The 26347-nt window shown below is 45.5% G+C and overlaps 1 protein-coding gene across 3 annotated transcripts in view; it reads left to right on the forward strand.

The window, feature by feature from the left end:
• The window catches only part of RCOR1 (REST corepressor 1), a 135028-nt gene that overhangs the window by 47822 nt on the left and 60859 nt on the right, over nt 1–26347 (forward strand). For all 3 annotated transcript variants that reach the window (XM_038406611.2, XM_038406610.2, XM_038406612.2), the window contains one exon: nt 9427–9510. In XM_038406611.2, coding sequence (XP_038262539.1) covers nt 9427–9510 — 84 coding nt within the window. The remainder of the gene's footprint in view (nt 1–9426; nt 9511–26347) is intronic.

Genomic DNA, 26347 nt, shown 5'->3' on the forward strand with positions numbered 1-26347 from the left:
AATGCGAACAGCCAGCATAAACTAATAAACAGCCTGCTTTGTTCCAACGATACAGCTTTCTGGGTGAGGCAGATATGCTGCTGCTGAGAATCTACAGTAGGGCTGCATTACTCAGTTGGGAACAGGTGGTGATTTATGACTCTTGGGAGTGTGATGTTTGGGACAACGCTGGGGTGGCTGGATGCAGCAGCAGGCCCTTCTGCTGCAGATAGAGGAAGGACTCTTGCTCCTACTTGCTTCAAGCTCAGCAATGGTGGTAGGCGGAGGGGAGGGCAACAAGGTGCAAAGGCCCTGATATGAGCAATGCTTGGGAGAAGGGCAAATTGGGGCTCTTCTCTCCCCCTCCAGTAACACTAGGAATCTGGCAACTATGATAGAGACTCACTCTTAGGTAGTGATGTATTGGGTATCTGTATGCAACTAAACTACTTTGTCAGCATTTAAATAGGATAGCTGAAAATGCAGGGCTCAGTCTTGTAACTGAACTTCAGCACTTCCTCGTCTGCTATTGTAGGGCTTGTCAAAACAAAGCTTGAAACAGTTTAACTGAAACTGGTTTAAAACCCATTGATTAAAAATTTGTTTAGTTGTGAACCCCTGTGTGAACACTTGTATATCTGTTTAAAACTGATTATATTGGGTTAGCTTGCACATTTAAACTTACAGGTTTCAACTGCTATAAACCAAGTGTAATTGTGTGAACACACAAAGCTGCACAGGTGTTTTAAAAAACAGCTTATGTTAAAATCATCCCTTTAGTTAAACTTCATGTGCCAGGGTTAGCTCTTCAGCAGAATAACCTGTCAAAGCGCTGAATTAGGTGTGGGGGTCGAGGGACCTTAGTTTCTCTCCAAAATGGGTGGGTCTTAGGGCTTGCGTTTTCACAGAAATGTACCAAAATAATAATTCCAAAATAGTTATTCTAGATTGTGCCCCCATGGGGGTTATATTGAAATAACTGTTCTGGAAAAATGATGAGTGCATAGACAAGCACTTGAACTGCTCTTAGCTGTGTCACTTGTTATAGTGGAGGATGGGGTGGATGGCAGAGGAGCTGGGGGATGATTGCAGTGGAGGGGAGCCTTTTATTCCCATGTTCTCCTCTCTTGTTCAAGGCTGCTGGGAAGGCTGGGTGCTGGTAGGAGATGTTCTTCACAGCCCCATTTCTCAGGGCAATATCTAGAGGCCAGAGGGGAGTTGTACCTGACGTAAGGGAATAATAGAAATGTAGGACTGGAAGGGAACTTGATAGATCATCTAGTCCAGTCCCTTGCATTGCGGCTGGACTAAGTATTATATAGACCAGTAATACTCAATTGGATCTATTTGTGGTCTGACTTGACAATTTTATGACAAGAGGTGGGTTGTTTGCGCAGAAGGCTGACAAAATCATAATAAAAACCCTTCAGCTGCCAATAAAGACCTTGATTGCAACTTAAGTATTGGTGTTTCTATCTTTTAACAAAGTTTATAAATCAACATTATTATCTGGGTTTGTGGCAATCTCTAACGGGAGAGGTGACATCAACAATCTCTGGCAAGCTTTATGAAGAGTGGTTTGTAGGAGAAGTCAGGGCAAGGCTCGTGCACTGGTGAAGATGCTCATCTGTCAAGCGATTGCGGTGTTGTTTTTAAATAATGTTGATGGTAGAAAACCCAGAATTAAAGTGGTACATTGATCTGAACATTGTTAACCAGAATCCAACCACCTATCTATTGGTCAGCATACTGAGTCCAGAAATCACCAAGTCCCACTTCTCTGAATTTTGCCTTCAAGATATCTGAGCTCTCGAGCCTTACAATTTCTAACTGAGAAGCACCTTCATCAATTGAATCAAGAATGTTCTATTGGCAGAGACAACAAACAACAACAAAAAACAAATCCTTTAGAATTGCAAACTTCTCAATCAGGTTGTTTAGGAATTCTTGCATCGTTTTCAGTGAAGTTTCAGCTGTAGTTTCACAGGAAATGTAGAAAGTACATCTTTCCTGTTAAGTCTGTCTGAAAGATTTCAAGATTCCTCTGAAAGGTGCACACTTTTTCAAACACATCCCCGACACTGCTTGCCCAGCTTTGGAACTATAATTTAGGGGAATTTGACGTGATCAGTAATATCACACAGATTTACATAGAGGGGAAATCTTTAATAAATTCCAGGAACTTGCAAACCTTGTTTGTCTTGTGGTTTTGAAATAAAGTCTATTATTTCTTTTTGACGCGCACAAAACCTCTCTAACACACACCTGCAACTTAACCAGTGAACATCATTGTACTGCAACAGGTCACTCACTGTATTTAGCTGAAACATCTTGTAAAGAGCTTTAAAAAGCTGCTGTTGCAAGCTAGAAGTTGAGCATATGTAGTTCATTAATCTCATCAGAATACCCATTGTTTTTTCAAGTCCCCAGACAACATACTGCAGAGGACAGTCAGGTGAATGATGCAGTGAAGTATATTTAATGAAGGGTGTATCACCGCCAAATGTGAAGCAAAGCCATTCTCTTTTTTTCCTGTCATGGAGGGGCCTCCGTTTGTAACAAGCAAGTTTACTTTCGACAGATCTAAAGCTTTTTTTTTTTTTTCTTCCAAAAAATCCATTTACCTTTTCAAAAATGATCTCTCCCATCATATAGGTTTCTAATGGTATTAAACATAAAAATTCTTCCTTGAAAATTTCACAATCTTAAAATTTAACAAACAGCAATAGCTGAGCAGTGTCACTTAAACACTTGATCATACACTGCCAGGACATGCATTTGGTGTTTTTTGTTTTTGTTTTTTAAATTGGACAACAGTGCTGAAAAACACTCCTCATAAACTACTTCCAATCTTTGTGCTGCCATGGAATCATACGGGAACTTGGTTCACATGCTTCACAATATCGTCTTTGTTTTTATCTCCAGCAAAAAGCTCTTCCAGTGTTTCCGATGTGCACTCATTCACAAGCTCACCTTACAGGAAAGACTTTCTCTTTTTAGCTAGTACCAACGGTATCTGAAGAGAAGCAGCTGTTACTTTGTCCTGCACGGTCACTGATATTGTGAGGAGATATTTGAAGTGTGATACGAAAACTTCAGATTTTCAATTTTGTCACTTCTTGTAACACTGCCAGGATGGCCATGTCGAGTGGTACTGTGCTTTGATTCAAAGTGGCGCTTCGCACTGATGACTTTACAGACGGATACAGTGGTTTGACACGTTAAACACAAAAGTGTTGCATTTAAGTGTGGTGGAGTAATAAAAATAACCCACTGTCCAGCTTGGGTTAACAGCTTGGTTTTTGCTGTCGACTTTTTAACGTTCACACACATCAGCATTCATTTTTGGCACCATTGCCATCATGGATGAGAAGAATGGGCGGTGTCCTAGCTCAGTGGTAGCTGGTGCTATCGCAAGAACTTAAGGTCCAGCAGCAAGTTCCTTACTAAGGAAGTCCTAGGCAAATGACGGGCTGTGCATCACTGTTCATGAATATAATTATAAGCATTTTTTAAGGTGAGTTCGTAGGCCACACAGGAAGCCTTGGTGGGCCACATTTGGCCCATGAGCTGCCTATTGAGTATCCCTGATCTAGACAGTCCTTGACCGGTACCAGTCTAACCTGGTCTTAAAAACCTCCAATAAAAGAGATTCCACAACTTCCCTAGGTAATTTGTTCCAGTGCTTAACTACCCTGGCAGTTCAAAAGTTGTTCGTTTTTTTTCTTTTTTCTATTTTTCTGTAATGTCCAACCTAAACTACCTTTGCTGCAATTTAAGCCCATTATTTCTTCTCCTTAACCACTGAGGACAGGACAACAATTTTTCACCCTCCTCTTTTCAAGTATGTGAAAGGTTGTTTTAGACTGTTGTCTCTTCAAGACTAAACAAACTCAGTTTATTCAATCTTCCCTCATAGGTCTTTTTTTCTAGACTTTTAATCATTTTGGTTGCTCTCCTCTGGACTTTCTCCAATTTGTCCACATCTTTCCTGAAGCGTGGCACCCAAAACTGGACTCAGTACTCCACTTGAGACCTTGCTGAATAAGATAGAAGAATTACTTCTCATGTCTTGCTTGCAACACTCCCTAATACACCCCAGAATGATGTTTGCTGCTTTGTGGGTGGTGGGATGGGTTTTTTTTGGCAACAGTATTATATTGTTGAATCCGATTTAGTTTCTGATCCACTATAACCCCCAGATCCTTTTCTGAAGTACTCTTTCGTAGGCAATCATTTCCCATTTTGTATTTGTGCAATTGATTGTCCGTTCCTAAGTATAGTACTTGCATTTGTCCTTACTGAATTTCATCCTGTTTATTTCATTTCTCCAGTTTCTCAAGATTATTTTGAATTTTAACCCTGTCCTCCAAATCACTTGCAACCCCTCCCAGCTTGGTATCCTCTGCAAACTTTAAGTGTACTCGTCTACACCATTATCCAAATCATAGAATCATAGAATCATAGAATATCAGGGTTGGAAGGGACCCCAGAAGGTCATCTAGTCCAACCCCCTGCTCAAAGCAGGACCAAGTCCCAGTTAAATCATCCTAGCCAGGGCTTTGTCATGATTCATGAAGATATTGAATAGAACCAGACCCAGGACAGATCCCTGTGAGACCCCTCTCATTATGTCCTTCCAACTTTAATTATGAACCATAGCTAACTTCCTTCTGAGTATGCTTTTCCAACCAGTTGTGCACCCACCTTATAGTAGGTTTGTCTAGGCCAGAGGTTTTCAGACTTTCTGAGCTGATTTTCCCCCCCCCCCTTGAATTAGTTTTTTGGTTCCGCTTCCCCCGACATGGACACAAATAGACACAATACCTGCTCCTCCTCCCTTGGATTTTCAGGGTGGGGGAAGGCATGTGGGAAGATCTCTGGGGGTAGAAATCACTGTGGTGGGTGTTGATCCACCAGCTGGGTGGCCCGCTGAGGTTAGTCGGAGGCGACATTCCCTCTCTAAGCCCTGCCCCCGACTGCTTTGAGCCCCACGTGTTCCTCCACACCCCCTTAGGGGGCTGAGCCCCACAATTTGAAAACCTCTAGTCTAGCCCATCTTTGAGAATGGGGTGGCAGCTACACCTGGTATCAGAGACGGCAGGGACTCCCCCGTGTGTAAACCAGTATCTTGGGGCCCCTTATACCTCTGTTGGGAGCAGGGCAGCCTTACTTTCCCCATTTATTAGCAGGGGTACTAAATGTCCAAGAGAGAGGGGATGAGAACAGCCACTAAGATGAGCAGTGGGTGTGATGGTGATAACGTTGGAGTAGGAGCTGTCTCAGAGCAGTCGGGGGGTGCGAGAGGGGGAAATCTGAGAGGTTGGAGAGAATATCAGGGGTTGGAAGTCTGTGGAAAGAAGGGGTCAGACAAGGTGTCTGTCCCCTTCAAAAACCTACATTTGTGCCCCCCATGTCTGTCCCACCCCTTCAAAACATATCCCCACTGTTCTGCTCCTTTCCTCAGCTCCTTAGTCTGTGGGCCCCATCCTGATGCCTGCCTCTCTGTGGGGAGAGGAAGGGGAGCTGTGCTGGACAGATAGAGATATGTGGGGGAGTGATGCAGGTGCAGCAAAGGGGTTTAACATACAGTGTGTTCTGTGGGTGGGGTAATCCTTGCCAAGGAGCCAGATGCAAGGAAGGAGGAGAGTAGGGCGCTTGTGTGTGTGGTGCAAAATCCTTTTCCTTCTTTTAAAAAACAAAAACAAAAACCCTTAAAAGCCCCCAATCATTATTAATGCAGAATTAGGCCTAGTCCAGTGGTTTTCAACCTTTTTTCATATGTGGACCCCTAAACATTTCATATGGAGATGCGGAACCCTTTGGAAATCTTAGACCTAGTCTGCAGACCCCCATCCATAGAGCACAGGTTGAAAACACTGTTCTGTGGTAATGACAACCTTTCACTGTGTGACTTGCACACAGTCTGCAGATCCCGAGGGATCTGAGGACCATGGGTTGAAAACCGCTGGTCCAGTCTAGACCTAATATGTAGGTCAACCCAGCTGCATCATCTGGGCTGTAAAAAAAAATTTTTATGCCCTGTGTGATGTATTTAGGTCGACCTACCCTCACTGTAGACACAGGTAGGTTGACAGAATAACTCTTCCGTTGACCTAGTTACCAGCTCTTGGAGTGGTGGATTACCTTCTTTATTGAGAGAAAAATCTCTTTCGTCAACAGGAAGTGTCTGCACTACAATGGCATAGCTGCAGTACTGTAGTTATGCTGCAACAGCTGCTCTAGGGTAAACGTACCCTCAAGGTAGCACCTTGTGCCCTTTCATAATGTGCAGCGTGGCTAAATTTAATCTCTGAGAACCAGTAAATAAGGTATTTCCTGGTTTTCAGAGGCTTTACGTGTAGCTACTCGGCACATTCTGGAAAGGCACAAGGCACCACTGGGCAACCCTTAACTGTGTTATCTAAGTTCCTTTTGGCATTTAAGTAACTGACTCCTGAATCCTAACTGACAAAACACAGCCTAATACATTCTTTTTGGGTGTAGTAGACTGTCACTGCTTAAAGTAAATCTTAATTGGAGTCTCTCACTAGTTCTTGTGCATTTATTTGTGTATCCGTAAATGGTGTGAGGTTCTCTTTAAATATAACCTCTTATGGTGGTAGGGGTTTTTTTTGTTTGTTTGTTTGTTTTTTCCCTTGTTCAGATACTTTTGTAGTAGGCTGAATGGGTGAGTAGAACTGAGATGCATAATGCAGTGGAGCAGTATTCTACAAGTGACTGGCGTCGGGGTTACCTATTTATTTTCTTTTCTCACAACTCCATAATCATGATTTGTTAGCCACATGAGAGGGTCCCAAATGTTTCAAGATCATAGCAAGTTTTGTTCAAAGTCCAGTTATTGTCATTTTAAATTAAGATGTTTTTATAGTCTCTATAGAACATCCCATCTCCACCCTGTCATTCTCCTCCAGAGAAAGTTGGCTTCTTTTTTTGTGCCCCGCATGCGCGCACGCACACACGGAGAGAGAGAGTGTGTGAGTGTGAGTGTATTCGACTGCAGAGTCTTCCGGATACTTGGAGTTTGAATGTGACTTGAAAGACGCAGTTGCCAGTCGTCTTAAAATGCTAGAGAAAAAGGTGATTAATTTCTCAGCATCTTCATGGCAAAACAGAGAGAAAATAAACTTTCTTGCATTAGTGTGGTGAGGCATAGAGATGATGCAAATTTCAGCATCCAGATAACTGGGAGTAAAAATAATCGGAATCTTTGCATTATATTAGTGGTTAATAATACCATTTTTAAAACCAACTTGTTGTTGGGATTTAAACTCTTACCTGAAAACATAACTTAGGTTTGTTGTCTAATGCCAAGTTAAGGAGAGGCAATGTTAAAAAGCCACACAGCCTGAGTGGTGAAAATATTAAAGTTCATTGCATGCACCCACCAAATGTTTTTATGTAGCCTGACTGTTCAAGAATATGTACTTAGAATCATAGACTATTAGGGTTTGAAGAGACCTCATCTAGTCCAACACCCTTCTCAAGGCAGGACCAACACCAACTAAATCATCCCAGCCAGGGCTTTGTCAAGCTGGGCCTTAAAAACCTGTAAGGATGGAGATTCCACCACCTCCCTAGGTAACCTATTCCAGTGTTTCACCACCCTCCTAGTGAAATAGTGTTTCCTAATATCCAACCTACACCTCCCCCACTGCAACTTGAGACCATTGCTCCTTGTTCTGTCATCTACCACCATCTACCAACCAGCACCAAGTTTCCTTTGACATACATAACAGTCTGTCTATGCTGCAAGTGAGTTTAAAAAGACAATCCTGTTCTGACTTCACATGTATAGTACCCTGGGGAACGATCTCTGTTCGTTGCTTCTCATCACTAAGGGTATGTCTACAGGGCAAAAAAGAGACACAGCAGCGAGTCTGAGCCTGGGTCTACGGACTCAGGCTTCTGGGGGCTCGTACTACAGAGCTAAAAATAGCAGTGTAGATGTCCCCAGTGAGGGGGTGTGGGTCGTCTCAGAGCCTGAGCTCTAGCCCAAGTGGGAACATCTACGCTGATATTTTTAGTCCTGCAGTATGAGCCTAAATCTGTAGATCTGGGCTCTGAGACTCGCTGATGCAGGAGGTGGTTCAGTGCAGATGTATCCAGGAGAAGAAATTCTTAGAACTCTGGTCCTGTTGTGTTTATATATTATTAATCAGATCGGGGCAGGGTATGTGTCATTCTGTATAAGCATTATAAATTTTTAGCAGTCCATAGAAGTTTTGTAGTAGGAATAATAATACCCAGCTCTCCACTGGTAGCTAGATATGAGAGTTTTTCTCTTAACGTTGTGCTGCCAGTACTAGTAATGGATTTTAACTACATGTGCTGACTCAACGGAGAGAGGCATTTGGTCTATCATATCCATTTTTGGTGTGTCTACTTCTGATAACTCTCTCTTTTCTAGTATCTTTACTGTACCTGGCTAATGGTGTAAGAAATTGAACAGCAGACTGCCAAAAATTTGAGGTACACAAACTTGCATTGGTTTCAGAGAGAGCAACTTGAATAGTAAGCAATCAGGAACCATATGTGCACATGGCTTTGAATTGTAGATTTTAATGCATTATGCTGGGCAGCTCTTTATTGTGATGTAACAGACCCATGAACAAAGAGAGTCATTTCCCTGTTTAGAGTAACTGTACAAATGAAGGCCCAGATTCTAATTCCAGTGACCTCAATATAACTGAGATTTGAATCTGTCCCAGAGTGTATGAAATGTCAGTGTGGAAATACTTAGTTGGAACTGGAGGCTGGCTTGAGATAATTAACAGGGATTTGCAAAAAATCCCGGAACGTTCTTCATTTCATGTGACTGTCCCAAAGTCCTAACCTAACTACACAAGGAAGCGACCATAGCATTCAGGGTCTTGTATCCATAGCATCTGGTTCTTGCTCCTCCCCTTCATTTAACAAAAGGCAGAAGAGAAATAATCAAGTATGCTGATGTAGAAATGTTAATTAACATTTGATTTAGAGCTTTCTGCACGAAAGAGGGTGAATGTACTTCCTCTGTCGTATTGTATTAAGAGGTTTCAGAGTAGCAGCCATGTTAGTCTGTATTCACAAAAAGAAAAGGAGTACTTGTGGCATCATAGAGACTAACAAATTTATTTGAACATAAGCTTTTGTGAACTACAGTGAAGTGAGCTGTAGCTCACGAAAGCTTATGCTCAAATAAATTTGTTAGTCTCTAAGGTGCCACAAGTACTCCTTTTCATATTGTATTTAGAGTGATGTATAGAAGAGACAAATAGAGACCTCTGATCTAAAGGGGGAGAGGGAGGAAGGCTTTTAATCTTGTTAGATTGACTAAAAGCTGGATGATAAGCCACTCTTGTACCCAGTTTGCTTCAGTACTAGCTGGCGATAAGATTCTTGAATTTGTTTTTAACTTTGCTGTATATCTGTTTTTTTCTTAAGCCAAACTTGCAAGACGCTGTCAGGAGAGAGAGAACCTTGGCATGCTGGTCTGGTCACCTAATCAGAATCTATCCGAGGCAAAATGTAAGTCTATTTTGCATTCTTATTTTTGTTTAAGTGGTTTATTTTTAAGAAAGTGAAGATACCTTTTACAGCAGAGAGCGATTATGCAGTGTGATTGTCTCAGTGGGCTTCAAAATGAATTTGGGAATCTAAAAAAAGGACCCTACACAGGGTTTCATTCCTTACTGAGCAGCTGCCCAGAATGCCATATCCATTGGGAAGGAGGAAAGACCTCTTGTGATTTCCTTCCATGGTATGAATTGTTGAGGCTCTTGATCAGCAAGCTGCTGTGATCTTCCAGTCATATACTGCAGGTGCTGTAGAAGGCAGCAGAAATAAAGTTTCTGAGGCCAGGAGGAGAGGCATTTTGAGGGGAGGGAAGAAATCCTGTCCAAACAAAAACAAACAAACAAACAACCTCCAAACCCTCAATAATTCCATACCTGGAACTCAAGTTTAAAATGTGGTAACAATTAGAGTGTCTTTGATTTCCATGTGAGAGCAAATTGTAAACTGAATGTGTCCCTGGGAACAGGTTTCCAAAGGCCATTAACTCATGGTGGAACAAGTGATAGAAATGTCTAATTGTGGTTCACTTCCTGAAGAATTACAGTGTCTTTAACATAGTTACCATTTAAAAGCCAGCTCTCTCTAATAAAGTGGAGGGGGTTTATTTTGTTTTAATTTAACTTTCTGTGCTGTGACCTGAGCACAGGACCAGAAGCAAGGAACTAAAAGTGCTGCTCCCAGCTCTGATATTGATTCCCTCTATGGCCTTGGTCAAGTCGCTTGACCTTTGTTTTCATTGGCTGCATAGGAGTGATACACCTCACTAGGCAGTTGTGAGGGTTTGCTGAAGACTAAGAGTACCTATACTGCCTGCTTTAGCAATCTGGATAGGGCATCAGACTAGTGATATCCTGGGTGGCCCGAGTTCTGCTGGGTGACTTTTCTGCACTGGAGAGGTCACTTACCCTCTCACAGCCTGTCCATCTGTAAAAGGTGGCTGATGCTTTGAAATCTACAGATGAAAAGTGCCAATATAAGTGTAACTTCCACTTCCTCCCCTAGTGGTGAGGTCAGATTGCCAGTTAGTGAACTTTGTATTCCTATTTATATGCATTGTATAAAATCTCTGGAGGGGAGAGTGCTTCCTTCTTTTGTGTGTGTGTGTGTGTGTGTGTGTGTGTGTGGTGAGGCATTTGCAGATGGAAACAAATGTGTTTTCTTCCTGGGCCACCTGCTCAAATTTGGTAGTCTGCAAAATCACAAAAGATTGCAAGTACCTGGCTTCAGATATGGGGGTTGATTTTTAGGTTTTTCAATTTTTAGCACCTTGCTGTTAGGAATTTGGATTTCTTTTTGGGTTGGAGATGGTGAGCGTAAGTGTAGTTGTACGTTACCAACTGTGGAAGGCTATAGCCACTGGTACAAGTGGCATGTGAATAACCCCCGAAGGGAATGACTGACTCTGTCCAAGACCTTGCATCTTTGGAGCAATGAGTGTCTAGGAACTTTCTCCTCTCAAATTTCATACAAGTGAACTTTAAACTTTTGTCTGTGTCTGACCATACAGCAATTTTACTATACTGACTTCCAGGGCAACATGCCGTGATTTACAACAGTACAAAATCTGAACTGGCCCCATATTGTTCCTGCTCCTCTCCTTTCAGAAAGTTTACAGTGTTGGAGGGTAGTGCCTTATACCAATCTCCCATACTGTGGGGAGACCCTCCCCATGAAAGACTTAACTGCAGCAGGTCTTCATAGAATTTTTTTATTGTAGGGCTATTTGACGTGGAGGGGGTTTATGGCTGAAAAATCAGGACTGTGAGGATGACTTAGACAATCCTTTAGCACCTGTGCAGTACCACTTTGGCTCATGTCCAGGGCCCCAGCCCACACCTGCTCTTACACACAATCTTACTGCTGAAGGTTTGCTTTACTTTCAGGGTCAAGGCTTAATGGGAAGAGCCAGGTAAGCACAATAAACAGCAGTTCACATATATCCTTGTCCTAGTCAGTGTAGCCATAGTCTGAAATGGAGGCAGATGCTGAAAGATTCCATGAAGATTTCAGTGGTTTGAATTGAGTAAGGGCTTGTCTAAACTACAGGAAAAACAGTTGGGGGACCAGGTTATAGGCATCGTCCCTTGACATAGTCCCGTCTTGTGGTGTAATGGTGTATCTTAACTGTGGTACATACTTGCTTGTCCAAGGCTTTAGCGCAGGTCAGTTAAAACCTAGTTGCGCCATGTATGCTTGAAGATGGGACAGTGTTTTACTTATGCTGGAGGAATATACTGTAGTGGATTTGGCCCTGTCTACTATTTACTGGCATATTTATTTGCATCCCTTGGCTTGTTAACCATATTCCTGGGAGTCCATAACTTTTCTGCTCCTTTCACGCTCCCCCACACACCCTGAACTGAGTGCTGTCAATAAGGGGTTATAGGTGTGCTACAGATCCCCAAAAACCCTTTGTTACAGAGTGTCACTGAGATGGTTCTACCCACTGGCAGTTTCATGAACAAAGACTGAACAATAAAATGTTGTATGCTCTGACAGAGTAGAGCAAGAACAAAATCCCTCCAGTCTGCCATAGGTCAGCTCCCAACTGTCTCTTAAAATAGCTGTGCTCGTCTCTGCCCAGTCAGTCCATTCCTCTGTGCCATGTAGCCCATCCACACCTGCTACAGAACCCTGCTCTCGCACTCTTAGACATTTTGAAGAGATTTCTCCAAAGAATTGCCTCAACTTCAGGGACCTGCATTGAGATGTTGTTAATGGAGGCAGAGCTGGGATGTTAGATCTCACTGGAGAGAGGCAGGGCTGAGCAAGGCAGAGGAAGAGCTAAGTAAAGTGAAGGAACTAATCTGTTTTGCAGATGGGAGCTGAGGTGGGGAATGGCGAAAGTTTGTTTTTAATGAGATACCATGGCATGGCCTAGAGCAGTGGTCCCCAAATTGTGGAGCGCACCACCCTTAGGGGGGGTGTGGCAGGGCCCAGGCCGCCCCCCCCAGAAGGCGGGGTGGGAGCGACACCCCACTGGATCCCAGTTCCACTCTCAGTTGCAGCCCAGCTCTGCCTTCAGCCCAAGCTCCTCTGCTGAGTCAACTGTGCAGTAACGGTGGGGAGCACAGATGGATTCCATTAACGGTAAGGGGGTGTGGGGCATGCAACTGGAAAAGTTTGTGCACCCCTGGCCTAAAGCAGTGTCTCAGTACATAAAGCCAGGCTGGTGGTGTGAAACTATTTACAGTAAAAGTTGTGTTATCAGGCCCTGTACCAACCGGAAAGCTCTATACACCTACATTTCTAATCGTCATAGAAAGTCTGGTTAGAGCAGTGCCGGCAGGCTCCCTACCTGGCTCCGTGGCACTCCCCAGAAGCGGCGACATGTCCCTGCTGCTCCTGGGCAGAGGAACGGCCACGAGGGGTTCAGAGCATGAGATGGGTTGGGGCTCAGGGTGCCGCATCTGGTGGGTGCTCGCTTCAGGTGGCTCTCCGCAAGCAGTGGCCTGTCCCGGCCACTCCTAGATGGAGGCGCAGCAGGTGGCTCCACAGGCGCCACCCGAGGCGAGCGACCCTGGATCCAGCATCTCACGCCACAAAACCCTTCCCCGAGCCCCCTCCCATGGCCTGCACCCCACATCCCCTCCCATTCCCCAAGCCCCCTCCCACACCCAAGCCCCCTCCCGTGCCCCAACCCCACCCCTCCTCCCGCACCCAAACTCCCTCCCTCTTAGTTAACAGGCATTTTTCACTTACCGGCACCCCCCCACCCCCATTCCCCAACCATGCTGGATAAAACAGCTTTTACTGTAAAACAGCATTGCCAAGTACTTCACTGGGCTTTACCATAACAACACTGGTTTGAAAATGAGGAAACGTTGGCTTGTTTCAGCAGCCTCCGAGGAAGCCTGAATATAAAGTAATTGGGGTAATGGCACGATCGTGGTGGTCGTTTTCATGGGCATGTAGTTTAAATGTGACCAACAAAGTGAAAAGCTGTCTTTGCTGCTATTCTACGATCTACGATGACTGTCTCCAGGGGCTATCCTACCTTCCTCATTCCCATACAAATCTGGTGGTTTTTTGTTTTTGTTTTTTTTTTTGTTTTTTTAAACTATTAAAATATAGAAGATCCTCTCCACCTTCCCTTGTTTGGCTGTTCTTGTCAAGGTCTCTTGAGAATGCGAATAGAGGATCTCAGGAAGCTATAAGCTCTGGGTTAACTAAAATGGAAAGGCATGCCCAGCTCAGGGCTTCACGATCATTACAAACACACCACCCGGTTGTGGTGACATCTGACCTGGTTACACAAACGTGGCTGAGCTGCATCCACAGGGCAGCTTTTTTCTTTTACTCCCTCCCCCCCCCCCCCCCCCCCAGGGCAACCACTGACCTGTGTCTGCACCTTCTCCCCTGCCTAAGTGCATTTGCATTGGTAAATTCTGGAAAAACCTGGATGCTATCCCATTGTTTCTTCTTGGGGAATAGAGTGCCTGTCAGATGTGCCCGGAGAGAAGAACCAGCAGTATTTGGAGCCGTGCGCACTAGGGTATCAAAATGCACAGAAGGCTGTGAGGAGGTTGGGCTGGCCAAACTAGTTACATAAGCACTATTCTGCGGTTCTGTCGACAATGAAAAACAAGTGTGATGAATTGGCCCTGGGAAGACAGCTATGTGCCAGCCTAGGCCTCTGGTGGGGAGGGAAATGTTTGGTTGCCATTGTTACTAAGTATTAACCATGTGAGGTCTGGTCATAGTGTTTAGAGCTAACATGCTGCTAGCTCATTACAAACTCCATTAGCAATAGTTAGAGACTGATGCTAAGATCAGGAGTACTTGTGGAACCTTAGAGACTAACAAATTTATTAGCGCATAAGCTTTTATGGGCTACAGCCCACTTCATCGGATGCATAGGATGGAACATATAGTTAGATAGATAGATAGATACACAGATAAGTTGGAAGTTGCCATACAAACTGTGAGAGTCTAATTAGTTAAGATGAGCTATTATCAGCAGGAGGAAAAAAAAAACTTTTATGGTGATAATCAAGGTGGCCCATTTAGACAGTTGACAAGAAGGTGTGAGGATACTTAATTTAAGACAATAGATGCAATATGTGTAATGACCCAGCCACGCCCAGTCTCTACTCAAACCCAAGTTAATGGTATCTAGTTTGCATATTAATTCAAGCTCAGCAGTTTTTCCTTGTCCCCAAATGTGAAATAGCTGTGGATGAGGACCTATGGCTGACCTTTGTGACTTTGTCCTCACCCATAACTATTTCACATTTGGGGACAATATAAACCTTCAAGTCAGCGGCACTGCTATGGGTACCCGCATGGCCCCACAATATGCTAACGTTTTTATGGCTGACTTAGAACAACGCTTCCTCAGCTCTCGTCCCCTAATGCCCCTACTCTACTTGCGCTACATTGATGACATCTTCATCATCTGGACCCATGGAAAAGAAGCCCTTGAGGAATTCCACCGTGATTTCAACAATTTCCATCCCACCATAACCTCAGCCTAGACCAATCCACATAAGCAGTCCATTTCCTGGACACTACTGTGCTAATAAGCGATGGTCACATAAACATCACCCTATACCGGAAACCTACTGATCGTTATACTTACCTACATGCCTCCAGCTTCCATCCAGGACATACCAGACAATCCATTGTCTATAGCCAAGCTCTAAGATACAACCGCATTTGTTCCAGTCCCTCAGACAGAGACAAACACCTACAAGATCTCTATCAAACGTTCTTAAAACTACAATACCCACCTGCTGAAGTGAAAAAACAGATGGACAGAGCCAGAAGAGTATCCAGAAGTCACCTACTACAGAGCAGGCGCAGCAAAGAAAATAACAGAACTCCCCTAGCTGTCACCTTCAGCCTCCAGCTAAGCGCATCATCAAAGATTTACAACCTATCCTGAAAAATGATCCCTCGCTCTCACAGGTCTTGGGAGACAGACCAGTTCTTGCTTACAGCTCCCCAACCTGAAGGAAATACTCACCAGCAACCACACACAAAAAACACTAACCCAGGAACCTATCCTTGCAACAAAGCCCGATGCCAACTCTGTCCACGTATTTATTCAAGTGACACCATCATAGGACCTAATCACATTAGCCATGCCATCAGGGACTCATTCACCTGCACAACTACCAATGTGATATATATGCCATCATGTGCCAGCAATGCCCCTCTGCCATGTACATTGGCCAAACTGGACAGTCTCTACGCCAAAGAATAAAGGGACACAAATCTGACATCAGGAATCATAACATTCAAAAACCGGTAGGAGAGCATTTCAACCTCTCTGGCCACTCAGTAAAAGATTTAAGGGTGGCAATTTTGCAACAGAAAAGCTTCAAAAACAGATTCAAACGAGAAACTGCTGAGGTTGAATTAATATGCAAACTAGATACCATTAATTTGGGTTTGAAAAGAGACTGGGAGTGGCTGGGTCATTACACATATTGCATCTATTGTCTTAAATTAAGTATCCTCACACCTTCTTGTCAACTGTCTAAACGGGCCATCTTGATTATCACTACAAAAGGTTTTTTTTTCTCCTGCTGATAATAGCTCATCTTAACTAATTAGACTCTCACAGTTTGTATGGCAACTTCCAACTTATCTGTGTATATATCTATCTATCTTATTGTATGTTCCATTCTATGCATCTGATGAAGTGGGCTGTAGCCCACAAAAGCTTATGCTCTAATAAATTTGTTAGTCTCTAAGGTGCCACAAGTACTCCTGTTCTTTTTGCAGATGCAGACTAACATGGCTGCTACTCTGAAACCTGACAGTAAGAAGTGCCCTCTGTTGGCCATGCAGTTGGGTGGAGGAGAGCTGTAATTTGGTTTATGGTTTTTGTGACCTTATTGTTCAGGCTTTTGGGGGAGGTTGCTGAGGACCTCCAGGAAACAGAGGGTGAGGACAGCCTGGTGGAAAGATTAATAATTATTATTAATTTATTATGTGTCATGAACTAGGACCCCGTTGTGCTAGGTGCTGTACAGACACAGAACAAAAGGACTGTATCCCATTTCAAAGAAACCAGCACTTTGTTGAGAAAATCCTCCTGGCATTCTCTATCCTTCGAGTAAAGCCTGAACTTTCACCATATGGGTCACCTTTAAACGGCCCTGGTCCATATATTTAACAATTTTGCAGGGCTAAGCATTGCAAAGAACATATAGGTATGATCATGCTTCTCTTAATGTTAAGGGGACATGGCAGGGTAGCTTAGAATTTGATGTACTATCAATTTAAAATTGCCTTAATCTGAATTTTTTTTTAACCTAAAATGCATGATAAAGATTAGAGGAGGAGAAAATACCTGTCTCTCTTTTTTCAGGGTACTGAGTGCATTTTACAGTCCTGTGGATAGTTGGTTTCACGGTTTTCTCTGCTAGATTGTGGCTTGGCTATGTAAACCTCCAACCTCATGGATGTGAACTTACGTCTTTGCAAAGCCACGCGCTGAAATCAACAAGGTTCTGTAGAGACTTGGCTCTCTTAGCAAGATCAGGCAATGGTCAGCTCCCATTTTCTTTTGGGGAGGGTGTGGGGTGTCTGCAGCAGAGCATAGAAAAGTGAGTATAAAACACACAAAGGCAGAGAGGCTCTGGGGCAGGTGGCACTTCTGACTCAGTACTTTGCTTTTGCAATTAGCAAGGTTTCAAGTTGACAGTGTTCCTTTACATTGATGGAATTAATACTTCAAAGATTACCTCCGAAGACTTTTTAAAAACATTAGATTTATGCCTTTTTATGGCTGCCTCATGATGGTTAAAAATGACCTGAGAGATTAGTTTTTTGTTTTGTGCTCTCTCCCCACCCCCACGCTCTCGAGAGAGATCTGTATGATGGAGCAAAGACTTCCAGGAGAGTCTTGTGCTGGATTTCTGGATCTGTAACTTTTTTTGTCCAGAGTCTGATCCGTAGGTGTGTGGTTTTTATTGTTGTTTGGGGGGCAGATGGTCAGTAAAGTTAAGGGAGCTTAACAGTACTTATGATCATGCTGTTTATTCCCTCCCTGTCCCCCTACTAACATCAGCCTGTTGGCTTCTCACAATGACAGCAAAAAAAATAATGGAAAGGCAGAATGGGCTTGTGTTTATTCTTAATCCAAATTTAATAGTACACAGTGAACCTGGCAGGCATAAAACTTGGACATAAATATAGTAGCTGCAGCTAGAAAATACAAGTTCATGAATCCAAAACCAAGATAAATAAGGTTTAACTTAACATTCGCTAGGAGTTTAACTGTAGAAATGTTATATTGTAGCTTCCACTTATTGGCAGTGGCAATTGCTGCAGTGATGTAAATGCCCAAAAGACAGGCTAGAAGGATAAAGGGGAACTGCTAATGGACCTGGCTTCTGTCTTTAACCTGGGGTAAGTTCATATGTTTACAAATATCGTGGGAGGCAGGGGAGACAATACTGCAAACAGCAAAAGTGCAGCCTCTCCGTTTCAGAGGTTAAGATGTTCCAAATAAGAGTCTGTGCTACTTACACAAAGCCTAAGGAGTTTCCTTTTGTTTGTTAGCCACCATGTGGTGCTTGCTGGCTGTTGCAACGTCAGGTGAAATCTCAGACCACTCTTTCATCATTATTATTGCAGGTTGGTATCTCTGGAGCCCAAACACACACTTCAGTTAGGATTTGAATTTAACCCTTTCACTGATCCATCTGGTTCAGAAATGGTTCAAACTGGAACCAGGAAAGTAGTTGGGTGAAAGCATTTCGAAAATAAAACGCCAAAGAGTGAACTCCCATGTAATGGGCTTGCATTTGAAAGATTCAGGGTGTATCAAAGGTATTTTCAGATTGTCATGCTGCCCTGGAAGAGCTTCTGTCCCTGGGTCCTGTGTGGGGAGGAGGCAGTCAGCTTTATGCAGTCAACTCTATTCTGCTACCATGTGCTTCATCCCTGGGGTACAAGTTTTACAATGGGATGTGTATGCTGTGCTGTAGATTCAACATTCAAGGGGTTTGAGTCAACATTCATGGTCACACGCTGTTCTAAAAAAAATGGTTGATTTATAAGTAATGGCAGGGTAGGATGCATGAAGCACCGGCATCCTGGCAAGAGAAGTGTATTTCCTAGTTTTCCCTGCTCTGTCCTCTCCCACGAGTCTTGTTTTCAGAAACGCTTCCCTTCAAAGCCAGTGCCATGGAAGTGCTAGCTTAGCCAAGGCACCAGCACTCTTATTGCCATGTCATGCAGACTTGCTCTGAGCAGTGTCACAGGGCACTCTACTCAGTGCTAGAGGGCACCCCCTCCTGCCTGTTGTGGGAATTAGCTTTCCAAGGTCGACACCCCTTCTTGCGGTTGCCATCTGTCCGCCTCACTCTCTCAGCATGCCGCTCCTCTCACACTTCACGAGCTGTTGCTGCCGCCTCTTCGTGATTCAGCCCTCCAGCCTGGTCACTATACGTATGTCCCCTTTCCGAGGTATCAGAATCTTCAGCAATCTTCAGCAGTCTTCCCACTCGCTTCCCCCCTGGTGCCACGTCCTCTGTGGCGGTCAGTGGAACCTGGGCCCACTCTCTACTCCAGGTTCCTGCTCAGGGACCCTCTGCACAGCAGCTAAGGGCTGTTCCTTTCTAGACCTTACTGCCTTTCTCTGAGCCCTTTCCTTACTATCTGGCACTCTTTCGCCCCGGGTTGCCAGCCTCACAACTCCCTGCTCCAAAGGAGCAATTGCAGGCTACTTGTCTCTATAGCCCAGGGCGGGCACTTTTTGGCCCGAGGGCTGCATTGGGTTTCGAAAATTGTATGGAGGGCTAGTTAGAGGAGGCTGTGCCGCCTCCCCCCCGCCCCTCCCGGACTCCTGCCCCATCCAACCCCCCCCCCCCGTTCCCTGACGGTGCCCCCCCTCCCCGAACCCCTGCCCCTGACAGGCCCCCATCACCCCATCCAACCCCCTTCTTCCTGACTGCTCCCCCCCCAGGGGACCCCTGCCTCCATTCAACCCTAGCCCCCCAGTTCCCCAACCTCTGACCACCATGACCCCTATCCACACCCCTGCCCTCTATCCAACCCCCCCCCCCCGCTCCCTGCCCCCTTACCGCGCAGCACAGAGCACCGGTGGCTGGTGGTGCTACACCCGCGGGGCACAGAGCACCGGTGGCTGGCCACAGCTCTGCAACTGCACTGCCCGGCTGCTCAGAGCATTGTGCCAGCAGCGCAGCATGCTGAGGCTGCGGGGGAGGAGGGACAGCAGGGGAGGGCCCGGGGGCTAGCCTCCTGGGCCAGGAGCTCAGGGTCTGGGCAGGAGGGTCCTGCGGGCCGGAGTTTGCCCACCTCTGCTATAGCCCCAAACACACCTCTCTTCCCCACAAGGAGTTACTGCATCCTATTTCCTAGCCACCCCTTCTACTTCCAATTTCCTGTCTATATACATCCATCCCAGCTCATTCCTCCCCAGCTGGGCTCCCTTCCTGAGTCAGGGTTTGCTTAGCCACCTGATGCCTCTCACCTGTGGCTTGTCAGCTAATTAGCCCCATTCCCAGTCTACATTAACCCCTTCGTAGCCAAGGTGGGTTAAACACCTCATCACAAGCAGGTTCAGATTACTTGGTTACAATGTCAACTGGCACCTTGAAGCCTTTGTATAGTTGTGCTCCTGCTGCTGCTATTACCAGGGGAGTTGAATCAGTGTTCGCAATAGAGGGAAGCTTTTCTAGAGAAAAACCTTTTCGATGGTGTAATCTATATTTGAATACCAGTAATGTGACAGTATAGTAATAATACTGTTAGCCATCACCTGAAATGCATTTGAGTAGTTCCAGCTGGCCAGATCTGTAGTATAAGTTGTAGGACCACTATAGTGAGAACCAGGCCAAATTGCAGCTACATCATGCTGTGTTTTAATATGGAAGTTATTTGTCTTGTGGTGATGGTTCATGGTAATCCTCAGGAAAAATGTGTCCTCACTGGGGATTGAACCTCCAACATCCTGCGCTAAAAGTATGAGCTACTACCGCTTGACCTAATGGGTTAATTCCTGGTGTTGGCTGTTATAGACTCTTAGGCGGGTAGCGATTGATCTATCGGGGATCGATTTATCACGTCTAGTGTAGTTAGATGCGATAAATCGATTTCCCGATCGCTCTGCCGTGGACTCCGGAACTCCACCAGGGCGAGAGGCGGAAATGGAGTCGACAGGGGAGCGGCCGTCGATCCCGCGCTGTGAGGACGTGAAGTAAGTGATTCTAAGTCGATCTAAGATGTGTCGACTTCAGCTACGCTATTCTCGTAGCTAAAGTTTGCTATTCCCCCTCCCCAGCGTAGACCAGGCCTTAGCCTCTGGAGATCTGCCACTAGACTGAGATGTAACACACCAAAGAGTGAGTTAGACATGGAATTGTAACTTTGGCTTTTAATATTTACTTCATCCTTATGCATATTTTTAAAATCCAAATTGCCTGAAGATCTGACACTAATCCTTTTGGGTTGCCAACTAGCAAACCATAGATGTCATCTGAGCTCTGGATAGGCAAGCTACCACTTTACTGTAACTAGCTTTCCAGTCTCTCTACAAAATGTCTCTCAGGGCTGAGATTTATCATCCAAGATTAGGCTGTAATCAAATACAGAGGTGGATATATGAAGTGTTAGTAACACCTCTCTCAGGCCTATCTGCATTGGGAAAATCAGCTTGGTACTGTCCCTCTGATCCAGTTCAGACAATACTTCCAACGCTTCCCACCTGAGCAAACTGAGATAAGTGTAATATTTTTATGCTTGTGCTCTAGTCCTGCATGGTGTGGCCTGGTAGCAGTTTCATGCTGATAGCCAGATTCACCAGGAAATTTCATTTATGCCACACTCATCAATCATCATCATCTTTCTTCCCCTTTTTTAAACCTTTATCAAAGGTTCCTTCCCTAATCAACTCACTCTAAGTGCACAATAAATGCATTATCTATCCTCCCCTTACTTAAAATGGAGCCTTCCAAACTGGCACAATTTGAGAAGGCTGCTCACTGATTCTTGGCCCTTGCAATCAGGAATACTAATGGCATTGCTCTGTGGGAATGCCTCAAATGTGATCAAAAGGGCCCTGCCTAAACCAGATCTGAAAATTGTGAATGCAGAAGGAGCAAAACTGTCTTCAGCAGCATTATAGAATCTGTGGTCGAGATTTGGTTCCCTCTAATATCAAACGTGACTCAATCAAGTTCATATCATGCTTTATCAAATGGTGCTGAAAATTTTGTCCAATCAACTCTGGCAGTTACAAATGGTAACACAAGTTCAGTGGGCCTCTGGGTGCTGAGAACCATTGTCCACAACATGTCATTTCCCCTAATTTGGGCTGGGGAGTGAGTGGGGCGGCTGCAAAAGAAACACGTCCTTCTGTGAATTAGACCACTTCTCACTCTGATAAACTAGGTTCTCTTACTCTGGCTTCTATGAAGCTGGAACCAGCCAATTTCCATCTGGAGATTTTGTCCTTACAAAGCCTGTGGTGTGTTGCTCTCACTATAAGCTCTGTCTTCTAGCAGTCACAGCTATAGGCAGCTCCTAAGCATGATTCTGACTTGTCTTCCCCTTTCAGCCAAAGCAGTGAATCAGTGATACTTCCTTTTTGCCTAAGTGACATTCTTCAAGGAGAAAAGGAGTACTTGTGGCACCTTAGAGACTAACAAATTTATTAGAGCATAAGCTTTCGTGAGCTACAGCTCACTTCATCGGATGAAGTGAGCTGTAGCTCACGAAAGTTTATGCTCTAATAAATTTGTTAGTCTCTAAGGTGCCACAAGTACTCCTTTTCTTTTTGCGAATACAGACTAACACGGCTGCTACTCTTCAAGGAGGTAGCTAGGAGACAAATTGTCCATTTCTCCTGCTTTTGTACTGGTTATAAAGGGTCAGCATGATTCCACACTCTAGTGACAGGCTTCATTATCAGCAACAATAATAACGAACTGTAATTTAACCTTATAGCAAGTCCACTCCTACAGGCTCCCTGCAAGCGGTGGCCTGTCCCTCCCCCCACTTCCCCATGACACACTCGCATGCACGCACACACCCATCCACCCACCCACCATGCTCTGGAATAATGGAATTGTTCCAGGAACTATTTATGTAGCCTGAGTTTAGTATGATGCCTTTATTAGCTAGTGTTCCTGGTATGACGGTACCTGAAATACTGATCTTTGGAAAACTCCTGTCTAAACTTCTGTGAAAATCCATCTGAGAATGGAGAATGGGGTAAATTAGACAGCATGGGAGGGATTTTGAACCATGTGCCTAAGTTTGAAACTCGCAACTTGGTTAGGCTTTCACTGTGAGAACTCCCTGATGTGCCTTTTGAGGTTAATTGGCACTGAGTAGCTGTCTGAGCTTGCAATAGATAGCGCAGAGGTGGGCAAACTACGACCTGCAGGACTGTCCTGACCTGCCCTGCCCCTGAGCTCCCGGCCTCTCCCCCGCTGTACCCCCTTTCCTGTAGTTATGCCGCCACGTGGGAAGCGTGGCTTGCACCCACCCACCTCTCAGGCTTTCCAATATGCCTGTCTTGTCACTCTGAGCAGTATGTTAAGGGGTGGGGGGGTTGGATAAGGGACAGGAGGCCCTGGGAGGCAGTCGGGACGGTTGGATGGGGTGGAGGTTCGGGGGGGGGGGGGAGAATCAGGAGATAGGGAGCAGGGGGAGTTGGCTAGGAGGTAGGGTTCCAGGGGGGATGGACAGGGAGTGGGGGGGTTGGATAGGGTAGTTAGGGATGGGGATCCTGGAAGGGGGCGGTCAGGGGACAAGGAATGTGGGAGGGGGGGTTGGATGGGTTGGGAGTCCCAGGGGGCCTGTCAAAGGTGGGGGCATGGATAGGGGTCGGGGCAGTCAGAGGACAGGGAGAAGGGGCGGTTGGAGCGGCGGGGGGGTCCCAGGGGCTGTTGGGGCAGGAGTCCCGAGACGGGCGGTCAGGGGACAAGGAGCAGGGTGTGTTGGATGGGGCGGGAGTTCTGAGGGGGGCAGTCAAGGGGTGGATAGCGGGCGGGGGCCAGGCTGTTTACGGAGGCACAACCTTCCCTACCTGGCCCTCCATACTGTTTTGCAACCCCGATGCGGCCCTTGGCCCAAAAAGTGTGCCCACCCCTGAGATAGCGGATACTGGCTTTGAGTGTCTTTCTTTGAGTGATTGTCCCTCTGTGTCGAGCACTTCAGGTTACATGTGCCCAGGATTGGTGGTTTTTTTTTTTTTTTTTTTTTTTTTGGTCTGGTCCATGCATGTGCTCCTGCTCTCTTGATGCTCTGCTCCAAGCTTGTAAAAGGGGCTGCCAGATCACCACCATCTTATTCCTTCTTACTTCTGATGGTCTAGGATGGCGCTTCAGTGTTCATGCTGAATACTTCAGGTTCTCTCTGTAAGCTGTTTTTTAAAAGTCTAAGTTATGACATAACTATAAAATGTTAAGAGTTTGGCTCCCTATTTTGCTTCCCTCTGGGACATAGAGCCATTGGTATACACTGCCCTTTCCACCCCAGTCTTGGCCTTGGCCTTCCAACTGGTTGTGGGACAGTTTGCCAAGGCTCCCCTGCTTCAAAAGTTGCATAAAGTGCCACAAATCCTTCCCAGTCATGGACATCCCTGACATCGGTTTATACTGCCTGGGGCAAACCAGTACACCTAGAAGAGATACGATCTACAGGTTGTTCCCGAATAGAACCTAAGCAGTCGAGGGAATTTTGACTCCAGAAGTTCTTCATGGAAGACACTATGAAGGTGGGAATAACCTTTGAGTGAGGGGGAAAAGCCCCTGTACTTCGGCCTGAAGAAGGCAAGAGTGACCTCTTTTCTTTGGACCCAGGCAGTTCCAAGACCTCTGAACCCCCACCGAGAGACTCTGGAGAGCAGAACCAGGGCAGGCAGGGGGAAGAGGGAGAGAAGTGCTTCCACAAGGACAAGGCCCAAGGTCTCTAAATAGACGCAGACACATATGTCCCCTCCCTTATCAAGTCATTGGGAGGTTTGTGCTCCAGAGTTGTGACTGTTCAGTACCAGGAAGGCCTGGACTTGGACATCTTTGAAAGGCAAAACAGCAGTGCCTCTCCAGCCATTGATACCCATCACGGGGACTTCAGCTGGTGCTGATATCTCTGTGGTACCCTTTACCATCTAACCTGTAAGTAGGGGTCGAGCCAAACAGTCACTGGTACTGGCAACAGCTAGAGGCAGGTCAACACGTTCTCCTCTGTTACTAACGACTCTCCTTCTAGATCTGGAAGCAGAATCCTCGGGATTGGAAAAGGACTATAAGTAGGTCCCTACCAAATTCATGGTCTGTTTTGGTTAATTTCATAGTCACAGGTTTAAAAAAAATCATAAATTTCACAGTTTCAGATATTTAAATCTAAAATTTCATGGTATTGTAACTATGGGGGTCCTGACCCCAAATGGGGTCATGGAAGGGGCAAGGGGTTCACAAGCCTATTGTAGGGGAGTCATGATATTACCACCCTTCTGTGCTGCTGCCTTCAGAAGTAAGGTTGCTAATACCATACCGTGCCACCCTCACTTCTGTGCTGCTGCTACTAGCAGCCTTCAGTGCTGGACGCCTGGCCAGCTGCCGCCGCTTTCTGGCTGCCCAATTCTGTGAAATCTGGTCTCTTAGCTAGATTTCACAGGGGAGATCCAATTTCACGGTCCATAAAGCATTTTTCACGGCCATTAATTTGGTAGGGCCCTATCTATGACAGAAGACTGCATCTGGACTACGCCGAAGGGATCTCTTGAGGGGATTGAACCCGGATGGAACTGTGGGAGTCTCCAGGGTATCTCACTATTCTCATACTACAGAATACCCTGGTCTCGTTCCTCCCCCCCGCCCCCCTAAATACCCACTGGTACCAATCTGGGGGGCCTGGTACCAAAAGATTGAGATCCTTCAGTGGCAGTACTGGGGCCTGAAAGATCCAAGAGACTGCCCAATATACCCCCCTCGTGAGGCCAGGGACCCAAGGAGATCCATGGCTCCGAGGGAAGAGGGAGGAGCTGCTGCTTCAGCCTCCTCAAGCAGTGAAGAAGAAGAGCAACAGGAACAGTAGGATTATGCCGGTGATGATATCCTCGTCTTCCCCATATGAGGCAGTGATCCCAGCTTTACCACCATGCCCTGATGATACTAAGGCTTTCCAGGTCTTCCTCGAGAGTGGCAGAATCACTTCACATTTCCCTGGACAAGGTCCTGGAAGGGCCAGACAAACAGCTGGGCACTTTACATTGCTCGGTTCTGAGTGATGTGGCCCTTTCTATTAATGAGGCCATCCTGGAACCAGCCAGGACTCTTCAGCAGACGCCCACCAGGTTCGCACCAATATCCAAATGGGCTGAAAAGAGAGAATTATATTGTATCCGCGAAAGGGTCAGAGTACCTATTCTCTCACCCATCTCACAAATCTTTGGTAGAATCAGTGGTCACTGAGCACAGCAGACCGAGGCAAGCCAGGTCTGCACAAGAAGGAAGCAAAGAGAATTGACCTTTTTGGGAGATAGATGTATGCCTCGACTTCCCTGCTGTTTTAAGTCTCAAACTGCAGAACTTTGATGGCTAAATATGATTTTATCACGTATGACAAATTGGCAGCTTTACCGATAAAGTGCCTTAAAACTTGAGACCAGTTTTGGCCCCGATTGGTGAAGTAAAACTGATAACAAGATTGTCGCTTCAGATTGCCATAAGGGCAGCGAACATGGCAGCAAGGTCCATGTCAACAGCTGTGATGGTGAGACTCTCATCGTGGCTCTCCTCAGAAATTCTAGAGGAGGTTCAAAGCATGGTTGAAGACCTTCCATTTGAGTGTGACACAC

The sequence above is a fragment of the Dermochelys coriacea genome, chromosome 6 (genome assembly GCF_009764565.3).
Source record: "Dermochelys coriacea isolate rDerCor1 chromosome 6, rDerCor1.pri.v4, whole genome shotgun sequence".
In the NCBI taxonomy this organism is placed as follows: Eukaryota; Metazoa; Chordata; order Testudines; family Dermochelyidae; genus Dermochelys; species Dermochelys coriacea.